Source organism: Neomonachus schauinslandi, chromosome 7 (genome assembly GCF_002201575.2).
Source record: "Neomonachus schauinslandi chromosome 7, ASM220157v2, whole genome shotgun sequence".
NCBI lineage: Eukaryota > Metazoa > Chordata > Mammalia > Carnivora > Phocidae > Neomonachus > Neomonachus schauinslandi.
The window spans coordinates 76,891,632-76,915,168 of NC_058409.1; the positions used below are offsets into that span (position 1 = coordinate 76,891,632).

Consider the following 23,537-nt stretch of genomic DNA (forward strand, 5'->3'; position numbering starts at 1 on the left):
GTTTGTACTGACCTGGAGAAACCCTGCATTACAGCTATAAAACCACCATTAAAATGTAGTTCGTAAAGTTCTTGCCAAGGAAGGAGAGTTATTTGTTTTTCAAGACATCACCTAGCTCAGATAGAAATTAACCTGTAAATTGAAATACATAGATTCACATCCAATAAAATATTTTAAAGTGCATATCTACATCTGTATCTACATCTATATTTCTCTGGTTACAAAAAGTAATATAAGCTTGTAGAAGTCAAAAGACTGCAAAAGCATATCAATAGAAAGTGAAAGTTTGCCTTTTCCCCCCACTTATCCCCATAGAAAACCATTGGAAATAAAATTGAGTTATATTTCTTCAGATTTATAAATACATGTGTATACTGTTCTATAATTTGATTTTTTTCCCCCTCTCTGAACAATTCAATCCTAAAGCTGTTATGTGGGGCAGAGCAAAGTAGGCATTCAGGGAGGGCAGCCTGACATACGGTAAGGAACACACCTCGGGTAAAGAGAGCATCAGTGTGGTGGGTTGGTGGCCTGGCATGGGATGTCAAAGCCCAAACACGGTAAAGAGGGCATCCATGTGTGTGGGCAGCTCACTGTAGGATGTCAGCAAAGGCCAAGGGGGATGAAGAGCACAAAGAGAAAGGCCGGGTGTGGGGTTTTGAACCCAGATGGGAGAAGGGGCAAAAAAGCAAGAAAGTGCTAAAAGGATAATGGGGGGGGCGCCTGGGTGGCTCAATCATTATGTGTCTGTCTTCAGCTCAGGTCATGATCCCAGGGTCCTGGGATTGAGCCCCACATCAGGTGCCCTGCTCAGCGGGAAGCCTGCTTCTCCCTCTCTCACTCCCCCTGCTTGTGTTCTTTTCTCGCTTTGTCTCTCTCTGTCAAATAAATAAATAAAATCTTAAAAGAAAAAAAGGATAATGAAATATGTCAGAAGGACACAAAAGCTAGCTTAAAGGGGCCACAACTGAGACAGTCTGAGCATCAAATAGTGTAAATATATCGAGTTAGTAACAGATTAAAACCTATTGAATGGGTGCCTGGGTGGCTCAGTTGGTTAAGCGATTGCCTTCGGCTCAGGTCATGATCCTGGAGTCCCGGGATCGAGTCCCACGTTGGGCTCCCTGCTCAGCAGGGAGTCTGTTGCTCCCTCTGACCCTCCCCCCTCTCATGCTCTCTCTCTATCTCATTCTCTCTCTCAAATAAATAAAATCTTTAAAAAAATAAATAAATAAAATAAAACCTATTGAAAAAAATAGGAAGCAATGAGTCCATTATGATGTAATAAATAACTGAATAAAATTAAAGTTTACTAAGAATTAGAATATTTACAAAGTCAAAAATAACTTTTCCACCAAAAAAAAAAATTAATTACAAAGGGAAAAATGATATCTTTACAGTGGAAAAGCCTGGAAGACACCACCTTAATCAAATGATTAAAGTTCACATCATCAGTAATGAGACAAATCAAAATTGCATGCCATCTTATGAGATGCTGTTGTAGCCAGCTCCCGGGAAGATGATCTTTGCCTCTTGGTATTCATGCCCTTGGGTAGTCTTTGTCCACACTAGTGGGGCCGACCTGTGAAACCATAGCATATTACAGAAATGATGACATGTGACTTTGGATGCTAGATGCTAAAAGACCTTGCTCACTCTGGGGGAAGACAGCTACCATGTTGTAAGGGCCCTTACAGAGAGGGCCACATAGTGAGGAGAGGTTGTTTCTGACAAAAGCAAGCACTAACTTGCCAGCCATGTGAGTAAGCCACTTTGCAAGCAGATCCTCCAGCCCCAGTCAAGCCTTCAGATGACTATAGCCCTTGCCAATGTCTTGATTGCAACCTCATGAGAAAATCACCTAGCTAACCTGCTTCTTGTCCTTATGCATAGAAACTATTTGAGGTAATATTTGTTGTTTTCAACTACTAAGTTTTGGGATGATTTGATATGTGACAATGGACAACTAATACAGAAAATTGAGAAGAACACAGCATCAATTTCTTGATATTCCTGTCAGAGATGCACAACTTGAATCTAGTCCTTGTGAAACAGAAAACAAATACCAATTGAGAGGCATTCTGCAAAATAGCTGGCCTGTAGTCTTAATAGAGTCAAGGTCATAAAAGGTAAAGACAGACTGAGAAACTCTCTTGGAATGAAGGAGACTAGGCACATGACAACTTTACATGTAACACTTGATTCTGAACTGGATTCATTTGCTATAAGGGATACTGTTGGGATAGTTGGCAAAGTTTGGAGACTGAGGATTAGATGGTAGTAATGTGTTAGTGCAAATATGTTTATTTTCATGGCCGTATTGTGATCATGTAGTAGAATGTACTTTAAGAAATGCATACTGAAGTATTCAGGGGTGATGAGGCACCACATCAGCAATTTACTCTCAAATGGTTAAAGAAAAAAAAATTCTTGGGGCGCCTGGGTGGCTCAGTTGGTTAAGCGACTGCCTTCGGCTCAGGTCATGATACTGGAGTCCCAGGATCGAGTCCCACATCGGGCTCCCTGATCAGCAGAGAGTTTGCTTCTCCCTCTGACCCTCCCCCCACCCCCATGCTCTCTCTCATTCTCCCTCTCAAATAAATAAATAAAACCTTTAAAAAAAATTTCTTTGTAACTGTACTTGCAACATTTCTATAAGTTTGAGATTGTTTAAACATTTTTTAATTATGGAAGAAGAAAAAATATTGTCATAGAATATGACCTTGCCTATAAAAATAGACCCATCTTGTCCTTTTTTAAAGGGATGCATAGTATTCAAGTTTTTATATCCAAAAAAATTTTTTTGCCAATCTCCCATTGATGAGCATTTAAATTGATTCATTCTTTGCTATTGTAAACAAATAGTTCTTTGTTATATACCATGTCAGTAAATATCATTTTAAACATGTTTGTGCCTTTGTTCAATTTTTGCCTAAGAATAAATCCCTAGAGTTGAATTGCTGTGTGAATGGATATGCATCCTTTCATCAGTTTAATTGTAAGTCATTTGTAGGAAACCACATAAAATCTCCTAAAAGAAAATGAAATTTATAATTCCGGAGTTATTTTCATTGGTTTTTCTCCCCCACTAGAAGTAATCTCTATAAGACTGAGAACTTTATCTGTCTTGATTATCACCATTCCCAGCATTAATAAACTCTCAGGCACTCAATAAATACTTGTTGCAAGAACAGTAATAGTGAACATATATTATGTGTCTGGCACTGTTCTAAGGCTATGAACTCATGTAATTCTTGTAACAGCTGTATGAGATAGGTAGTAGGATTATTCATTTTATTTTTGAGGAAATTGAGGCAAAGGGAGCCTAGGTACATGCCCAGTTTCACAAGGCTATTCAGTGATGGAGCCAGGAGTCCGGGCAGTTTTGCTTTGGTTTACAAGCTCTCAGCCACTATTCTACCTTGGTTCTCTCTTGTTGAATAAATGAATTAATGAATGAATAGCCAATATATTTATTTGATTCTTTGATCAATTACAAATTTCAACTACCTTTTTTTTTTTTTTCTCAAATGAAAATTGAAAGGAATGGAATGCTTATACTTCATAAAAGCCAAGTTAGTTTTATGGTCCTCTGTACTAGGCTGTACTTATACTGTTCTGAAATTAACATCTGTACGGGTACAAACTCTACATCATTCTTGCTAAGAATTTATGGATGTGGAAACAGAATATTTGCTTTGAATTAGAAATAAAATAGTAAATCTGTGTCTGCCCACCACTTGGGCTCTGCCTACCACTTGGGCTCCTCTGCTCCCACCCTTCCCTGAACCTGGAATATGTCCATCTCCCACAGAGGAAACCCAACCCTCCAAGCTCCTACTTCCACTGACAACTGCTTTACCTTTCTCCTTTTCTTACTCTCCTCTTGAAGGCTAAAATGATCTTTTCTTCTTCAAAATTCCTTGAATCCTTTTTATAGTACTATAGTATAGTATAGGAACACTACATTCTAAATATACCTTATATTAATTGTGCTAAGTCCTCATCTCCCTTAATAGACTGTATTCTCTTTCAGTTTTATTCATTTTATAAAACCCAACAATATTCTGAACAGAATATGAAATTACAAATTAGTTTTTTGGGTAAGGGAATGGCTTATCTCAAGGACATATATTTTGAATTTTTTAAATCCTAAATAAAGACTACTAAGATTTGAATATTGTATATTCCACAATTATCAAGAATTATAAAACAACAAGTGAAATGGTTAGCCATTATATTTTTCATATGGTGATTTATATTATGTCTATAGTTTACAAGAACCAAGAAGCATAATTAGCTTTCATTTCTGTAGGACATTTTGTTCAGTTCATGGCTGTAAATATCAACTTTGCTTCTAACCCACAACGTCAGTCCTTTTCTTTTAGTGGGTGTTTTAGGGACATCAAAGGTAATAAAATTAATCAGAGATAAGTGGAGTATTTTTTCAAAGCCTAGTGCTTAAGGATGTGTTCCTGTTAGAGAATTTTAATACTAAATTTGTTTCAAGTGTTTGTATAATACCATATCTCCCTGCCAGCTGGAAGAAGGACTGTCCTTGAATCCTGTTCTGCATGAAATAATAAAATATAATCCCTTCTTCACATATATTTTTAAAAAAAAAGAACTTCAGGGTATGTGACATGTTGTCATTAGACAGGATTATATTTTGTTGCAAAGACAATAATAGAGCCTTCAAGCCAATTGTTTCTCTTCCCCCAGAAGGACTTCTTTCCTTTACCCACAGAATTCAGACAAAGCTGAAGGTTTTTGTTGCTGGAAGTTCAAACAGCAAGCCAAAGAGAAAGTTCAAACAAATATCATCAGTCTTTTAAAAATGTCATTGCTTATGTAAATTAATTGTGGTCTTTGGGTGCTGGTGAGCCTTAAGCACCCTTAGATCTGTTGGATATTCAATCATGTTTTATTTGTTTGTGATTTAAGGCATTTTTCTTCTAGAAAGCATTGACCATGAAATTTTCTGATTAAATTTAAGGTTAGTTCATACTTTTGTTTTGTTTTGTTTGCTTCTTTGTTTTTTTTTGTTGTTGTTTTGTTTTTTAGATTAGCTTCAACATCTTGTGAATTCCAAAAGATAATTTAGAGGCTAATGTATTATTGTGATGCACTTGTATATAATCTTGCTGATTTTTGGTTTTTACTTTTATTCAGCTGGTTAATGGATTTGAGATTCCCAAACCATGTTTATAGTTAGTGATTAAAACTTTAAGACATTTTTCTTTGGAACTACTTTTATATTGTGAATGATACATCTTAAAATAGTACCTTCTAACTAAAAGTTACAAACTTGATACATAGTCTGAAGTATGTTCAGAAAAATAGTGAAGTCAAAACAAGGATATTTCAAAATTTAGCCTAGTTGAGTCTTCTTTCTAAAATCTTGAGTTCTGCATGGCTTCTCATATACAGTTGTATATTAAGTTCTTGATCATACCCTTTGTAGATAGAATTTATTTGGGCCGCAGCTGAGATTCTCCCTACTCATTCTAATTGCATTGCATTGTAAATCTCCAAACTTTATTCAGGAAAGAGTATCTTTTGGGAGGCATGCCTTATAAGTAAGAAATTATTACTTTGTGTATCTGATACAGGATTTTTAAATGGGCATTTTCATTTCATATATCATATTAACTGTAGTTCCTTTATTTGCCTTAAAATTATCCTGAGAACTTCAGAGATTACTTCTTCGGTGATCCTTCTTGACAGGGGATATCTTTCTCCTTAAATCTGTAGCACTGTTGATGCACGGATATAAACAAGCCTTTGTTCTCAAAGTCTTTTTCTATTTGATTACTGTTGTATCCAAGTGCTTTTTGTCTCTGCCTCTCTTAGTTTTTTTTTTTTTTTCTCCCTTTTCTTGTACCTTTGTCATTTGTGTGAATAACTTTGTTTACATTCAGCGGAGGTATTAAGTGCATTTTTGATGACCAAAGGGAGTGATATAGAAGTAAGGAGAAGAAATCCAGAGAGTGGGGTGGATGAAAGGGAGAAGGAGGGAAGAATCAGGAAAGGAAAAGGAGAGAGTGGGTGTGATGGAGAAAGAAAGAGCAAAAGGCAGAACAGGGGCTATAAGGGTCTGTGAGATCTTGGGGGCTGGTCATGAGGGGAGGGAGACCAACAGACCAGCATTTTCCCCAGGCTTGGGCTCAAGCTTGTGAAAACTACTAATGTATTAAAGAATCTCAGCTGGGATTTGCTGAGGACAAATGCTGTAATGTGTTAGTCATCCATTATCTGCTTCTATTTTTGCAGGTTCCGAATGATGACTGACGCGGGTTTGTGTGATAGCCCTCACAGTCCCTGTCCTTCCTGAGTGATAAGGACCCCGCGCGTCTAGCCCCAGCACCAGGGCAGAAAGGAGCTCTGGAGGGCGGAAAGCTTCCGCTTGCGAACTGGACAGAAGTACCGCCTTCGCACGGGTTTCTGCCTGCGGCTGGTGATCCAGACACCTCGCGTCGTCCAGCTCGCCGCTTTCTCAGGCAGATGGTGTGTGGCCGCCGCAGGACGCCCGCCGCGCCCGGGCCATGAAGTAGCGGCTGCTGGCGGCGCCGCTGCCAGACCGCCGGCCCCAGCCCAGCTCTGCGCTGCCGGGTCCTCTCCCAGCGGGGCCGGAGCGGCGAGGACATGGCTGGCGTTCCGAGCCTGCTAGTTCTCCTCCTTGTTTTTCCAAGCAGCTGTTTGGGTTTCAGAAGCCCACTTTCTGTCTTTAAGAGGTGCGTGTTTATTTTTTAAAGCAGGCGGAATGTTTGGGTAGCTCCTGTGCATGCTGTTGAAAATGTAACCACTTTTACGAACCAGAGTGTTGTAGAAATATGCAATATTGATTTACTCTGCTGAAAGGACTTGGGATTTTAGCACAGTAACTTGTTGTGAAGTCCTCCTTACAGAAAAAGCCCACTGTACTGTAGTCAAGCTGCATTGGCTTTCAAAACTCCAATTAGAAGTTGTGATTTCCAATACTAATCACTGCCTCTTGGGGAGATACATAGTAGAGTCCTTTAGACTTGAACGCCTTCTTTTTTAAAACAGCTCAAAGAATAAAGTATCAAGATAGATAAGTGGTGGGGAGAAGCAGATCATGGACTGTAATAGCTCAGGAGAAAACACCAAGCTGTATATACACTCCTCATAATTACCATATTAAATATTCATGCACTTGTACATTTGTAATTCACATAGCAGTCTTTCCCCCCCCCTCAAACAGCTCTGCCTACTAACAATATTATTGTTGGTGTTTTGTTTCTGGCTAGTGATACTGGACACTCACAAAATAGTTACAAAAATTTTACTGGGTTATAGTTAATGTTTATGCTGTTAGAAAACTGGCATGCCTATGTTAATTTCTCATTTATTAATATTGTATTTTCACTAAATAGAATAAGTATATATTATGACAAGCTTTTATTGAATGGAGTTTTAAATGTAGCCTGCTTACTTGCTTTGATGATATTTTGTTTCCAAGTTGGGCATATGTTGCTCCTAGACTATTAAATGCAGTTCTGATGTTTTAGAACATTATTTAGTCATTATATCTTTTAGAGTTGTCTTTGGATCTAAATCAATAATCTTTTATCTTAAGATCTTAGAATTCTTTTTTTCTTTTTTTCCTTCTCATGTTGAGTTAAGATTCCATTATGTTCAAGGATATTGAAATGCTCTTCTTTTTTAAGGTTTAAAGAAAGTGCCAGATCATTTTCCAATGAATGTCTTGGTACCACCAGACCAGTAATTCCTATTGATTCATCAGATTTTGCATTGGATATTCACATGCCTGGAGTTACACCTAAACAGGTGAGAGAAATTCTAGATTTCATGATTCCTTGTTCTGTATATTATCTGTAATTGAAGCAAGGAATTCATAGCAGTAGTAACTTCTTTGAAAGTAGGCATTTGCTTTCAGGACTTCTCGGGTAGGGCCAGAATAATTGAATATTATAAAGAAGAGTAAATCTTTCAAAGTAAATCTTTCAGTTAAATTTCTTTTTTAAAAATTTGCTCAGAGCATATTGTTATTTGTGTTTTGAAATGGAACCTTGGAAATTTATGTTTTAAAATTCTCAGTGGACTAATAGCCTCTGTATTGCAGCATGTAAGTATGTATTAAAATATGAAAAATTATTCTAATAAAGGGAAATGATATTGAACAGCTGCATCTGAGAAATTACTTTTTTAAATACCCTTCTATTGCAGCCACAAATTGAGAAATAAAAGCATGTGTGTACTGCCAAGAATTTGCAAAACATTGCACACTTTTAAAACTTAAGAAAACTGTTCATGCAGGTGGTTGATTATGAGTTTTCTTTGGTGTGATTTGCTTCTTATAAGAGATATATCTTGAGGAAATAATGGCAGAGCTCATACAAATGTGACCTCCAGAGCATTTTGAGTAGAACTAGGTTATTGCTAGGGCTTTCCCTATATTAGAAGATGCTCAAACTCACTGCTGTCATGTGTGCAAGGTGTTTCATTAAGCACAAAAAGGCCAGAATTAATTATGCTTTGCAGCCAGGCACTGCAGGGATTTATGTGTGTCATTAAAAGATAGTCTTCTCCTTCTGAAGGGCTGCAGAGACAGGGCAAGACCGGGGTGTTGTAGAGCTGCAGTGGCTGATGACTCATTGTTGCAGATAGCATTCTATTTTCTTTTCTTTTCTTTTTTTTTTAAGTATTGAGAAAAGTATTCTACTTACTGGGGAGAGTTCTTTTGAAATTGACATTCAGATGCTCTAGGAAAATACACATGGTCCTTTTTGGAGGGGACTAAAATCGACATTCATTTATGTGAAAACCTGTGTCTGATCTAGGTATCTACTTTACTATTGTCAAAATGACCCTCACCGCCGTCCCCTGCCCATTCCCAAATGACCAGGCAGATGACTTGTCTGTATATTCAGTTGTTAGTGTCCTGGCCTTTAATTCCATAAGCTCTTGATTTAGTATTTAGTCAGAAGAGGTGTAATGAGATTGGGAATAGGAGAGACCAGTGACAGTTGCTCACTTGTGAAGTGTGCTTCTTCTCACTTTTTTTTAAAGATTTTATTTATTTGACAGAGAGACACAGCAAGAGAGGGAACGTAAGTAGGGAGAGTGGGAGAGGGGGAGGCAGGCTTCCCCGCCGAGCAGGGAGCCCAATGCAGGGCTCGATCCCAGGACCCTGGGATCATGATCCGAGCTGAAGGCAGGTGCTTAACGACTGAGCCACCCAGGCGCCCCTTCTTCTCACTTTTTAAAAGTGATTTTTTTTCACCTTTATTTGCTTTATATTAAAACTGACTTTATAATACCTTTTTTAAAAAATCAGCTAATTGGTCTTTAAGCACTCTTTTCCCACAGGAATATTAATATTTTCTCAAATAGTCATTTGTCAGGGTTCATTATTAATCTGTTATTTTTTTCTTCTCGTTATTTTACAGTAGTATTTAATTTAACAGCAATAATAATAGGTAACTGTGTTGGGGTCAATATTCTCAGAAAGAGTTCCTAGAAGAATTGATTATAAAAAAAAAATGTAGAGAAGCTCAAATGTCATAAAATAAAATGTGTTTACTCTTTTTTATAATTTTATAATTATCAAAATAACTCCATGGCAAAAAGACCATATAGGAAGTTACCGCTTGTTCTTTTCCCCCATCCGCATGCAGTTTTGCCTCATGCAGTGGACACTCGCTGGTCGCCTTCCCAACAGACAGTTCCTCATTGCTCCTTCTCTTTAAACCATGTGGTTTCCATGAGCTTTCTAGCCAGGATCTAGAAGTGGAACACATGGATGAGGATTAGGAAATCACTGCCCTCCCCCTCCCCTTCCACACTAATTGGTTCAGAAGGTGTGTGACCTGGACCAGTTCAATTAAATCTTAGGTCTTTCGCTGGGAATGTGTTTTCGTGTTGCATGTGAGCACAAGGCACATAGTCCTCAGGTCTGCTGCGTTCATGAGGGCAGCCATGCTTACGATCAAACTAATAGCATAGAAGGCAGTGCAGAGACCCTGGAAGAATGAATGTTCGTGGCTATTTAGGGAGTTTTCAGTTATGTTAGGCTTTTTGTTTCAACCGGATTGATTTGGGTTTTCTCTGACTTGTGACTAAAACTCCCTAACTGGGTAAGTGATTCTGTTGTTGTGTCTTGTCAGCTCAGAACTGGTTGTTAAATGTTTCTTCCACTTTCCCCCATCACGTAAATGCCACGAGTATTTACTGATTTGATCTGGCCAACCTATACCTCGTAAACCTTCATGAGAAATGATAGTTACACTCCCTACTAAGGATAGCCAGAAAGATATGGACACAGAAACCCATTTCCCTCCTGAACTTGGGGTTCTTGGTGAGGAAGACACAGAGCTGTGGTAGTGTGAGGACTTTGGTAAAGAAAGTATTCTTTTCGCAAAATGCAGATTAAACTAAATTTAACATAGATCCTTGAGAGGAACAGAGATTACAAGGCTAGAAAAGAAAAATGAAACATATTAGAGGAAAGAAATAAAAGATAGAAGGAAAGAAAAAGAGTTGGTTCTCCTCCAACCCTCCCTCCCCCAAAATAAGAGAATAGAATGATCAAGGACAAAAATAAAGGGCAAAAGAAAGAATAAGTACAATCTGAAGAACAGAACATTTAAAAAATCTTAAAAAGGGGTACCTGGGTGGCTCAGTCAGTTGAGCATCCAACTCTTGATTTCATCTCAGGTCATGATCTCAGGGTCCTGAGATGGAGCATCATGGGGGGCTCCCTGCTCAGCGGGGAGTCTGCTTCCTCTTCTCCCTCTGCCCCTCCCCTCACTCACACACACACTCTCTCTCAAATGAATTAATGGGCCTTTAAAAATAAATAAATAAATAATGAATTTTGAAAAATCTTATAAGAAAACAAGGAGTAAGGAAACATTTAAAAGCAAGGAAAGGCATTAAGGAGTTAAAATCATTTTTTTTTTTTTAATAGCGGAAGATCAAGAAGAGCAACAAAATTTATTTATTTATTTATTTAACTTATTTATTTATTTTAAAGATCTTATTTATTTATTTGAGAGAGAGAGCACAAGCAGGGGAAGTGGCAGAGGGACAGGGACAGAGCAGACTTCCCGCTGAGCAGGGAGCCCTATGCCAGGCTCAATGCCAGGACCCTGAAATCATGACCGGAGCCAAAGGAAAACGCTTAACCGAATGAGCCACCTAGGTGCCCCGAAGAGCAACAAAATTTAAAGAAGGAAGGAACTGAGCTGGTAATTGAGGCAGACTACGTTGGTTAAAGAGATATATTCGCTCAACAATTTTTTTTATAATACACATCTTAAGTTTTGGCGATAACAAGATACATCAGTGAATCTGCTCTGAGTCCTCTCCTTGGGAAACTTGAGATTGTTGGGTAGGCCTGAATAGAGAAACAAGCAGATGCAGAACAGAGGTGGGGAGAACTTAGCTATAATACAGACACAGTTCAAGTAACTAATTTTGCTGGTGGAGTACAGGTCTAAATTAGTATCTGACCAAAGAATATCCAGTCATGTCAGGCCTCTGAGTTGCTGTCCGTTCTGCCATATCATAGACTTCATAGCAGCCTTTAAAAATTGCTCTCGTGAAACCAGCGCTGGAGAGTCTGGGGAAGGTAGTTGAATTATCTACTGCAATATCAATTTTATATTCAACGTAAGCTCACTCTCTTCTGTGACTTGAGATTTTATTTCTGTCCTCCTTCATAAATTTCTCCTTCATTAGTGTTTTCTCAGCCTTTGGGAAGCTAGGGAGAAGAGTCAGCAGCTAAGCAGCCTATAGTAGAGGTAAAGTAAGCAAGATCTGGCATCTGATGGCACAGGGCTTCAAATCCCGCAAAGCCGAGGAGTCGTGGCATCTTGAGGCTCTTCTCTTAGCACTTTGTCTTCTTCATTTGACTCCCCTTTTCACCAAAGGCCCTGTGGCGTTTTGCTGTCACCAGTTCGTATCAGCAAACAAAGCAATTCGATAAACTGCCAGTTCCTGGTCCTAGTAAGGTGCTACCATCGATTTGGTGTGTTAACTGTCCCATGGACATTTGATTTTAAAATAAAATAAATGAGACATAATTACGATGATTTTACTAAAGTCCATTGTCTAAGTCTAAGCCAGATCTAGTGGGTCATATGGGCTTCAGGGCCAGGTTGAGAGCCTTCTTTTTTTAGCTCCTGCAATGCCGACTCATTTATGGTTTTTAACCAGCTAGGCCCGCTCCTTCATCTGTGGACAGAATAATAATTTTACCTACCCGGGACTGTTTTGAGGACTGAGCAAGGTTATCCCAGTGACACGTTCAGTTGCCCTGCACGTGATAAATTCTCATAAAATGCGAGTTCGAATCGTTATTGTTATTTTGTGTGTGGAAGGGAATGTGAATGAGTCTTAAGAGGAGAAAGAAATTGCCAGCCTTTATGCTTTCAGAAGTAACTTGCTAGAGAAGGTGAGACATTGTAATAATTTTGAAAGAGAGGAAAGTGAGCCAAATGAAGAAAAAGAGAAAGTACGAACCTGGGTGAGAGAAACCTGGAGAAAGTAAGCGGGGAACTCAGTCTTGCCGTGTGCTCATTCCTTAGTAATTTCTATTAAAAATGGCCCTCATCATCAGAAAATGAAGGAACATTGAGAATGGATATGCTTTTCTCAGAGTTCTTATATATCTTTCATATATATCTTTCATACTGCTTAGGAAAGAAGGTATCAAAAGCCTTTTCATCAGTATGAAGCCTTAATTTTTTTTTTTTAAGATTAGTTTGAAATTAGCCTGGATTTCTTCACTTTGCTAGGAACTTTGTACATTGGCCTTACTTACTAAAAAAAAAAAAAAAATCACTCTTGGGGTGCCTGGGTGGCTCAGTCGTTAGGTGTCTGCCTTTGGCTCAGGTCATGATCCCAGGGTCCTGGAATCGAACCCCACATCAGGCTCCCTGCTCAGCGGGAAGTCTGCTTCTCCCTCTCCCACTCCTCCTGCTTGTGTTCCTGCTCTCATTATCTCTTTCTCTGTCAAATAAATAAATAAAATCTTAAAAAAAAAAATAATAATAACTCTTACCTAACATAAGTCTTTCCAAATCCTAGGTTTATATAGCACTTTATTTGTTATTTGTATCCCTTGGGTCCTCTGCAGTCTTGGTTTAAGGACTTACTAATGTAAACTAATTTGTAAAAGATACAGTTTTATAGAATTAAATATTTTCGTTGAGCCTGATAACTTTAAGTCATGTAATAGTGGAATGTCTTTCCATTAGGATATGTTAGGCTGTCATTAATGTGGTCACTTTCCTCCCTTATTTTGGGAGCATTTTGAGAACTGTAAAGGAATGCACCTTTTCCTTTTTGAACCTCTTGCAGATTCTTGTCTCATTCTGTAGTTGTCTTTTGAAGAGTCACAGGTTATGCTTTGAAATCAGAAAGCTGCCTTCCCCTGTGTTCCTGAATACAAATGTCTATCGCCAGGAACACCAGGAAATGGAACAATTCTGAGTTTAAAGATCATATCAGATATCTCTGAACAGCAAGTTGAAAACCTTAAATTAGAGTCTTAAGTTATCATTTATTTTACAATAACCTGGAAAGAAGGTAGCATTGAACTATAACCAGGATGAACAAAGTACTCCTATGATTTTTTCTCAAAAGCTTCCCACAGTGTTTCTCTTTGCTTTTTTTCTCAAAATATTGAACAACCATTAGAAAATGTTTACTAATATATTTTAACTCTTCATTCTCTGACATAAAAAGGAAGAGATCCCCCTTGCTTTCACTCTATGCATAGAAACATGGAAGAAGAACCCAGCTTTCACATGCTTTTCTTACTGCACCTGTTTAAAAGATCAGGTTGCTATCATAACTTCACTTACAAGCAGCATTTGCTTAGGATATCTATTTATCAGAGATACTATGCAAGGTAAATGCAGAGTTGCTGTGCTGCCTTAATTTTCTTAAGTTCAAAATGCTTACTAAATCAGATTTTTTCATGTAGTTAGTTGTACAAAATGTAGCTTATGGCTAATTTGGGGGATATTATAATATGTTAAATCTATATATTTTTAATTTAATCATTATGGGGTAAAAAAGAAAAGGAATCCGAACCAGTGCTTAAAATTCAGGACAGAATTATCAAGGACACCTCCTCTGCAAATGGGGCTTTACTGGAATGGTTTTTAGTTCTTTGGGGGTTGTGATTTGCTTGTCTCCTTCTCTCTAGTTATTAGTATGTAATAGTATTTGCATTTTTTAAAAATAAAAATTGTGAGGTTTCTTTGAGCATGAAAGTAAAAGGAAGGGAGATACCCCATATCCCACTGCAAGACTAGTTTGACTTTCAGATTAAGCCCTATTGTGTAAGGGGAGAAAATTAATCTGTGGGCACTAGCAGCTTCTGGACACCATCGGTAGGTTGTCTGCTATATTCGTTGGGGAGAATGGATTCGAGCTCTTCCCAAGGCAGCTGGGTGATTGCTGGGAAATGCCCAGAGTAGATCTCTACCTGACTCTAGAGTTTGTGTATCTGGAACCCCCATAAGTTCCCTGATCCCCTGTATGTGGTCAGTGGCCATGTCCTATCCTACCTTCTCTAGTCCTCTGACCTGTCTACTGCTTCATCCTCATCCTCTTCTAATTCAGTCTGTACAATAGGACAAACATGGCAAATGGGTTTGCTTTTTGAGGCAAGTCCATTTGATTGAGAATTGCTGCCTAGAAAATGTTAAGAAGAATTGTGAGACCATGAGTGTGAAAGACAGGTAGGGGCTCCAGTAGCCGATCCAGTACCAACGCATTTCTGTTGCTAGAAAAAATAGATCATGGGTAAAGGTTGATTGCATGAAATCATTGTCTTAAAATGGAACATGAGTCATGGCTTTTAGTGTTTCTTAGTTCTTAGTTTTTTAGTTTTTTCTCCCTTCCACACACACACACACACACACACACAAAATTAAAGGAGCATGGTGTTCTTGCTACTGAAGGAGGAAAATTGAAAAATATCCTAGTTCTGGACTAGTTTTTGTTTTTTTATTCAGAAAGACTTAGGCAATGTATATAAAATTCCAAGATTTAGAGAAAGAGCAACAAAAGAGATTAAAATGCTATACCCTTCCCCTTCTTCAAACCAAGGAAGTAATATTATCCATTCTCCATTATGCAGAAACCAATAGCAGAGAAATTCAGTGATTATTAGAAAGAACAGTCACCAGACCCTTGTTTTGTTTACTTAGTTCCCTCACATTAAATTGTTTTTCCCACTTGCTTTTTTGAAAGTTCGGGATTGGTGTCGTTTAAGATGCTACATGTCACATTCCCTGGTTGTATTTGTTTGTATAATTCAACCCTCGATTCATCAGCAAGGCTCAATTATGTGAATTAAACAGAATACAGAAACATTAAATGGATCTTGTAAACTGCAAATTAAAGTCACATGTAGTTCATTGCTAATTGTTTATGTTTAAATCATGACACTTCCTCTGTACTTTTACTAAAGCATATGTAATGTCCGCTTAGGGAAGATATGATTGAGCTATTAATAGTGTTTTCCTCTGTGAGAATAATCAAAACATTAATCTGGGTCACAAATCTGGGTTCAGAGGTGCAAATACACATCAACCATTTTTTTTTCTTTCTTTATTGAAAATGAGAAACAGGAAGGGGACTTTTTATTTTTGATTATTTTTGATATTTTTATATCAACATGATACTTGAAGAAAATATTTTAAAAAGTAACTACGGGGGGATGAGGTAACTGGTGATGGGCATTAAGGTGGGCACTTGATGGAATGAGCCCTGGGTGTTATATGCAACTGATGAATCACTGAACTCTACCTCTGAAACTAATAATACACTATATGTTAATTAATTGAATTAAAATAAATAAAATAAAATAAAAAGTAATTACAGTCCAAGAGACTCCCTTATGATCACCTATTTTCTCAGTAAGATTTAGAGTTCTTATGGGTATTAAGGAGGGCATGTGTTGGGTTGAGCACTGGGTATTTTTTTTTTTTAAAGATTTATTTATTTATTTGAGAGAGCAAGAATGAGAGAGAGTACATGAGAGGGGGGAGGGTCAGAGGGAGAAGCAGGCTCCTCGCCGAGCAGGGAGCCCGATGCGGGACTCGATCCCGGGACTCCAGGATCATGACCCGAGCCGAAGGCAGTTGCTTAACCAACTGAGCCACCCAGGTGCCCCGAGCACTGGGTATAATACAAAACTAATGAATCGAACCCTACAACAAAAACTTATGATGTACTATATGCTGGCTAACTGAACATAATAAAAAAAATAAAAAGAGAAGCCCCAAAAAAAAGATTTAGAGTTCTTTTTGTTTTGTTTTTTTCTAATAAATTTTTTAAAGTAGGAAATATATTTATTGAGTACTCATTATGTAACAACATTGTATTAGGCACTTTACAAGCATTGCTTATTAATTCTCATAAAAACTTTGTGTTTAGGGTACTAGTATTCCCATTTTTTATATGAGATATTGAAATTCAGGGTGATTAAATAACCTGTCGATAGCCAAATAGCCAGTAAATAAAAGAACACGGGTTTAAATACAGATTTATTTGAATCTGAAACCATGTTTACTTCATAATTCTGTGCTGCAAACCTATTAATGGTTTATAGGTATTTTCCAGAGAATGTTTCTCTCTATATTTTATATGTATGTGTACACACACATATTTTTTTTTATTACACATGTGTTATAAAATAAAAACCTCCTTTTGTTATACAAACTAAATATAGATCACAGGTTCCATCCTATATTTTTTCATGTCCACCCAGAAAGAAATGTTGCTAATCTGAGTTCTGATGAGGTATCACCTGGCTGTTAAGAGACACCTTTTAATCAGCCTCATTCAGTTTAACACAATTTTGACTTATCCCTCTCTAAATCTAAGAGATTAGCAAATTATTTCTTAAAGTGTCAGTAAATATTTTCAGCTTGCCAGCCGTACGGTCCCAGTCGTAACTGCTATAGTTAGAAAGCAGCCCTAGACAATATGTAAATGAATGGCTTGGCTGTGTTCCAGGAAAAAATTTTGTTTACTAAAACAGGCAGCCACCCATGTGCTGTAGTCTCCGGATCCCTGATCGGAAACCATCGTTGCATATGCCAGTTAGGCTAATAAGTGGATTTAACCTTTGACATCTCATGAACTGTGTCTTCTGACTTACAGAACATGAAGAATAAAAATACTGATGTGAGGTGAACAGCGCTTTTATCTTTGTTCCTTAGTTACCTGTTTAGTTTTCATGAGTTAAATGGTCATACACAAGAGTTTATTGTCTTTCAGTCTTCTCCATCTCAGTGAATAGCTGTCCCTGTTTCATATGGTTCCTCTAGGCCAAATACGCTGGAGTCTTTCTGGTTTCTCTTTCTCACACCCCATGGACAATATTCCAGCAACTCCTGTTGGTTCTCCCTTCCAAATATATCCAGAATCCAGTCCTTTCTCACCACACCCATCTTTCCCACTCTGGCTCAGGCACTGTTCTCTCATTCCTGAATTATTACAGTAGCTCTCCTAACTGATCTCCTCACACCCTTTAATCCTAGAGTCTGTGCTCCATCTGGCAAACATTGAGGGATATCATTCTATAGAATATTATGCAGTAAGTGAAAGACTGAGATAGGTCTACATGTGTTGCCCTAGAAGTATTGTCACTGTGTGTTAAGTGAGAGGAGCAAACGATAGTCAGATGCAGAGTGAGATCCCATCTTCATAAAAATAAATAATAAAATCCCTATGTAGGTGTGTGTCTGGTTATATATTTTTGTACAGGCATGGAGGAAGTTAGAAGGAGGCACATTAGAAACACAGGTCCCTTGGAGAAGTAGCAATGAACGAGAATGACAGCAGATTTTTTATCAAAGTTGTTTTGTCATTAAAAAGATCATTTATTACTTTGTAATTGTTAAAAATTAATAAGGAAATAAATAAGCAATATCACCAACAAAAAGAATACAAAACAACAACAAAAAAAGATCTACCTTTCTGATATAAACCCTAATGTTCTAGAAATCTCTAGAGGGGTTTTCCACACAATGCCTCTAATTGATAAATTTTTAATTCCTTTTCCTCTGCTTTGCAACAGTGCTATTAAGAGAGCCTGATTAATTAAAGAATTTAGGAAATTGGTACACGTTTAGAAACAAATAGAGCCAGATTTGTAGGGGGGCGTTCTTCTATTTTAGTTGGTCTGAAGATATTTGTGGAAGGCAACCATGCATATCTTTCCACATTATCAAGAAAAGTGATTCTATTTGCACTTATTAGCCACCAGAAAAAGTCCTCTTTGTTTCACTTATTTTCAGATTTATGTAGTCTGAATTAATATTTCAATAACCCTATTCAAGAGGAGCATTTGGAACCATTCCATGTGAATGTTGCATTCTTTAAGCAAAAGTGCAGCACACACTCTTTCCAGGCACCGATTGCTTTTCACAGATAATGTATTCTACTTAATCATATATAAAGGGACAAATCTGAGGTACACATTAAAGGAAAGCTTTGTCTTTGTATGCAAAAGTCACCTCATCCAACAAACCTCAGTGCATTTTTAAGGAGGAGGGTATATAAAAATAGCCAGCACATTGCTGCAGTACATTGTGTCGTACTCCCACCCTCAGTAATCCACTACTAAATGAAAACATTTGCCATGGCAACATCGATTTACAAAGGCCAAATGATGTTTCTGAGAGATTGGAGTATTTCCTTTCAGAGATCACAGATGTGCACACAGTTAACACTTTAACATCCTTATTTAATAATTTTATATATAACTGAAAAAGCTTTACTTGATTATTTTTACAGGTTTTAATTGGGAAGTAGAACCCAAAACAAAACAATAAACTCTCAACAAAAACTGACATCAAGTTAAATACAAGCTGGAAAATACCACTAAATATTTCAGCTTTCACTCTTTGTGGAAATCAAAATAATTGCATGTGGTAGGCTATACTGAACTATGGTTAAATCATTTGCTTTCAACCGAATGAGCATTTTGCCATGAAAATGCAAATTATCTGTTTACCTCACTTTCTATAATTGATGTTATTAGTTATAATATTTAGCGTCCCCATTTTGGACACATTAAAATATTAATTTTATCTCCTTAATGTATTTTTCATAAACGCTAAGGCGGTATTCACAGATATTTTACTGTTGTGGTTTCATTCACTTGCCTCAGACTTCGAAGGCAGACCCAGGAGCTGTAAGCAGGAAGATAGATCGGTAACCTGGGTAAATGCAAGTATTACAGAGGTGACTGTAGTGGGGTTTAGAAGTTAACAAATAGTCTCTATTGTTTTTCTGCTCTCATAACCACTCCATAATACAAAATGGAAAAAAACAAAACAAAACTATGCTCAGGGGTGAGGAAATTAAGTTCCTGCCCTAAATAGCTCAGAGCTGAGGGTAAAAAATATATCTTGCTCAACATGAATTCTTTGACTCTGCCAGAGGTATATTCTGTTCTATCTTTACCTATCATTTATTTAATCAGCACAGTGAGCTTGGGTCTAGAAGCCTACAGCTGTTCAGTGTTAAGGGGACTTTTGGTCCCTCAATCAATTATGGCAGGAGTCAGTTGAGATAAACAAGGTATTTCGTATAGTTACTGCCCACAATATTCCCTTTTCACTTGGGTTTGTGATGACCTGAAAACCTTCAACAATAGCCGAAGAGATTTGAAGCACCACTGAAGCAAATAAAAGCCAAATCTAGCACTCTTTTAATGCTTTCAAGTCTGCCGCTTGTGAGAGACTCCAGGTTTATCGGAAGACTGAGTATTGTTTATTTCCACTTGCATTCCTTCCTCCACATGTGTTCCCCAAGATTCAAAAATGTCAGTTGTCCAGAAGAAGTTTACAAATACATGAATCCAAGGTAGTGCCCTTGCTTTTAAAAAAAGTAAACCTTCCAGAACCTATTTATTGTAGTTGAGAACTTTGTAGAGAACTGAAATATGCCAATCTCTGACACACTCTCTTAGGAAGCAGAACATTAATTAAAGAATGATCTTGTCATTTTATTGTGGTAGTCAGATCAGGAAATCATCGACTGACAATTATGTCTTTCTTTGAGGTATGTTCAAATCTACTAGTGAAATCCAAAGATATCATCATGTATATATTAATAGAATTAATTCAGACATATATGAAAATCATAAGTAATTTTGAAATGTAAACAAAATTGAAATGATTTTTCCAATTCTTTCCTTTCTAAATATCAGTCTGCCAGACCGTTTCTCCCCCAGGCTTTTATAAAATAATCCTCTGTAACCACTGTGACAGCAGTGATTATAATATACCTAACCTACTGCATATTGCAGTGAATAAAATTGCCTTGATAGCAAGCCGTTCTTTACAAATTTACTTCTACGGGTCGGGGGCAGAAGTCTGAATTCCATCTGCGTAGTCATCACTTAAGGAACAGATCTCCATTTTATGTACATCCGTTGAAGTATTATCCCCCTTCTGACTTTCTCGAGATGTACTGTCAAGAAATTAAGTTCCTTGAAAGAAAAGACTTGTCTGTCTTGTTCACTCTTGTATCCCCTGGGCCTAAAACAATGCCAAATGTCCAATAAAGATTAATTGAATAAATTTTTTTCAAAAGAGAAGGAAGTTACCTTCGTACTAAGAATATTCCCTGCTCCTCCCCAATACCCCCAAACACACACACACACACACACACACAGAGGTATGTATCCCGGTGACTGCCATATTTTTTATGCCTCCATATCGATCACACGTCCCCTGCTTGTGAGTCCCCTGCTGCCATGCTCTTAAAATGTAGGAAATATTCTTCAACTTCACTTATTTCAACTGTTATTTAACTTTTTACACTTGCATGATTTTTTTTTCATCTTTATCAGCTTATTTGAGATATAATTTACTTAATAAAAATTCACCAATTTAAAGTGTACAAATCAGGGTGCCTGGGTGGCTCAGTCGTTGGGTGTCTGCTTTCAGCTCAGGTCATGATCCCAGGGTCCTGGGATCGAGCCCCACATTGGGCTCCCTGATCAACCGGAAGCCTGCTTCTCCCTCTCCCACTCCTCCTGCTTGTGTTCCCTCTGTCACTGTGTCTCTCTCTGTCAAATGAATAAATAAAATCTTAAAAAAAAAGTGTACAAATCAGTGAATGCTGACAAACATATGCAGTTGTGTAATTGCCCCTAAGTCATGGTAAAGAACATTTTCATCACCCCCAAACATTCCCTTGCGCTCCTTTGTGCTCCCTCCCATTCCTTCCCATCCCCATCCTCTGGCAGCTACAGATCTCTCTGTCACTAAGGTTTGGCCTTTTTTAGATTTACATGTAAATGTAATCACAACAGTATGTAGTCTTTGGTCTCTGGCTTCTTTCACATAGCATGAGACATTTGAGATTCATCTGTGACATTGTGTTTATCGGTAATTTGTTCCTTTTGATGGGAAGTCGTAGCTGTGAGGGAGTCTAGGACTCTTGACTCAGGCAGGCTGGCTTCAGATCCTGTGCTTTTTACCATTATCTTATGATTTTTTCAGTCCATATAATTTTTTTTTAAAGATTTGATCTATTTCTTTGACAGAGAGAGCGAGCGAGCCCTAGCAGGGTGAGTGGGATAGGGAGAAGCAGGCTCCCCACCCAGCAGGGAGCCTGATTCAGGGCTCATTCGCAGAATCCTGGGATCATGACCTGAGCTGAAGGCAGACAACCACCTGAGCCACCGAGGTGCCCCAGTCCGTATAATTTTCTTAACAATCCTCTCTGATAATGCTGTTCTCTTACTCAAAAATCTTCAGTAACTCCTCATTCTAAGTAAATGTGTTTCCTAGTCCATATTCTGGTTCTTAAATTCTCTGCCCTATGGTCCCCATCTGTGCCATTTTAGTTCTTATTCCCTGCATTGCTCCTTCCTGACTTTCCCATTTTCTACCATTTTGAGCCTGTTTGTCATTCCTACCAGTAGATGCCCTCGAACTGATGTTATTCTTTCTGCCTGTTAGAATTTCTTTGCCATGCATCCTCACCTATTGGAATCATACCCTATTAAGTTACAGAGTACATACATTTTCCCATGAACCTACCCCCTCTTCCCTCAAACTGATCTGATGTGAGTGCCATAATACTTTCTATCATTCTTATAAACCTACTGTATTGTCACTTACAGTGATTCATTCTCATGTTTTAAATCTCTCCCACTAAAGGGTCTCTGAAACCAGTGACTGCATCTTACCCGTCATGGTGCATATTTTTGTCACTTTCCGCTCATGCTGAACAGACATCACAATCTATATTTAAAAGAAGCCAGCTTGTACCTGTCCTGCAGACTAGATTTTTTTTTTCATTGTTTTGTATCGTGTCTGACACATAGAAGGTACTCAGTGAATATTTGTTGATTAAAAATCTTCCTTGAATCTGTGCCCATCTATTTCTTCTGCTCTCGGGTACATGTAGGAAAGCAGGTTGACTGATGACTCATATGATGTAATAAAGATTGTCTAGTGAAGGCTCTATTCCCAGTGCCTTACAGAGTGCCTGGAGAGGAGATATTTATTCATTGTGTTCTTTGGTCAAGGCACAGAGCATAGATTGATGAGCCGGTTAAACATGTCATCTCTTTGGTTAAAATGGTTGGAACAGCATTAGACTATTTTACCTTCTTAATGTCTAAATCCTAGATGTTTACAGTTGTTTTCATTTCTTCCTTTGAAATGTCTTTCAGATTTGTCCCTTTTTCTCTCTGTCGCAGTGATACTGGTTTTCCTTCATTCTCTGTGCTTCCTGCATTCCCAGTTCAGTCTTTGCCCTTGCTGTGTTCCTGCGTGCTTGCTTCTCCCTCCGTTTGTCGTTTGCCTTGGGTAATGCCTTCCCAGCTTGCAGCCTCCGTATCGCAATCTGATCATCATTCTTTCAGAGGAGCTTTTCCTGACCACTTCCCATGCCCTCCATCCCTCCTACGCCCCTACGCCATCTTTCAGAGAGCTGTCCTAGCTCTCAGGGCTCCCCATGCCTTTTTTAGGAGATGCTTCACAGCTCCAGGTTTACACTTGTTCATGTCGTTACTCTCCTCATGCCTCTGTTTCATCACCAGGCTGTGGCCTGTGTGAGGCCAGGAAACACGTCTGCTATGCTCACCCTTGTCTGGCCATAGTAGACTCCGTATATATTTGTGGGATAGATGGATATATTGGACATATGGCTGGATGAACGGACAGATTTCACTGCCACTCTCCTATTAGAGACTTCTGGTTTGTTTCTAGACTCCACTCTCTTCCCCTTCCCATTGAATCTTCTTTGCTTCTTCTCAGTTCCATCAACGTGTTCTTCCTAAAGGACCGCACTCATGATTTAATGCCCCACACCTCACTCACTTGCCGTAACGTCACATCTAAACAAATCAAATCGAAATTCACCTTGTCCCCCAGGCCCTTTCATTTTCATTACCTGACTGCATTCACTTTATCCCACTTCCTTTCTCAGAACTCCCTAAAATGTCACGTCTGTGCCTGTTTATCCAGTCACCACGCTGTCTCTGCTTCTGCCACACT

General features: G+C 38.2%; 1 protein-coding gene across 11 annotated transcripts in view; it reads left to right on the forward strand.

Moving 5' to 3' along the window:
• The window catches only part of PAM (peptidylglycine alpha-amidating monooxygenase), a 282,875-nt gene that overhangs the window by 123,182 nt on the left and 136,156 nt on the right, over window positions 1-23,537 (forward strand). For all 11 annotated transcript variants that reach the window (XM_044917061.1, XM_021701584.1, XM_021701592.1 and 8 more), the window contains exons 2-3: window positions 6,274-6,734; window positions 7,692-7,812. In XM_044917061.1, coding sequence (XP_044772996.1) covers window positions 6,646-6,734; window positions 7,692-7,812 — 210 coding nt within the window. In that variant the 5' untranslated portion in view covers window positions 6,274-6,645. The remainder of the gene's footprint in view (window positions 1-6,273; window positions 6,735-7,691; window positions 7,813-23,537) is intronic.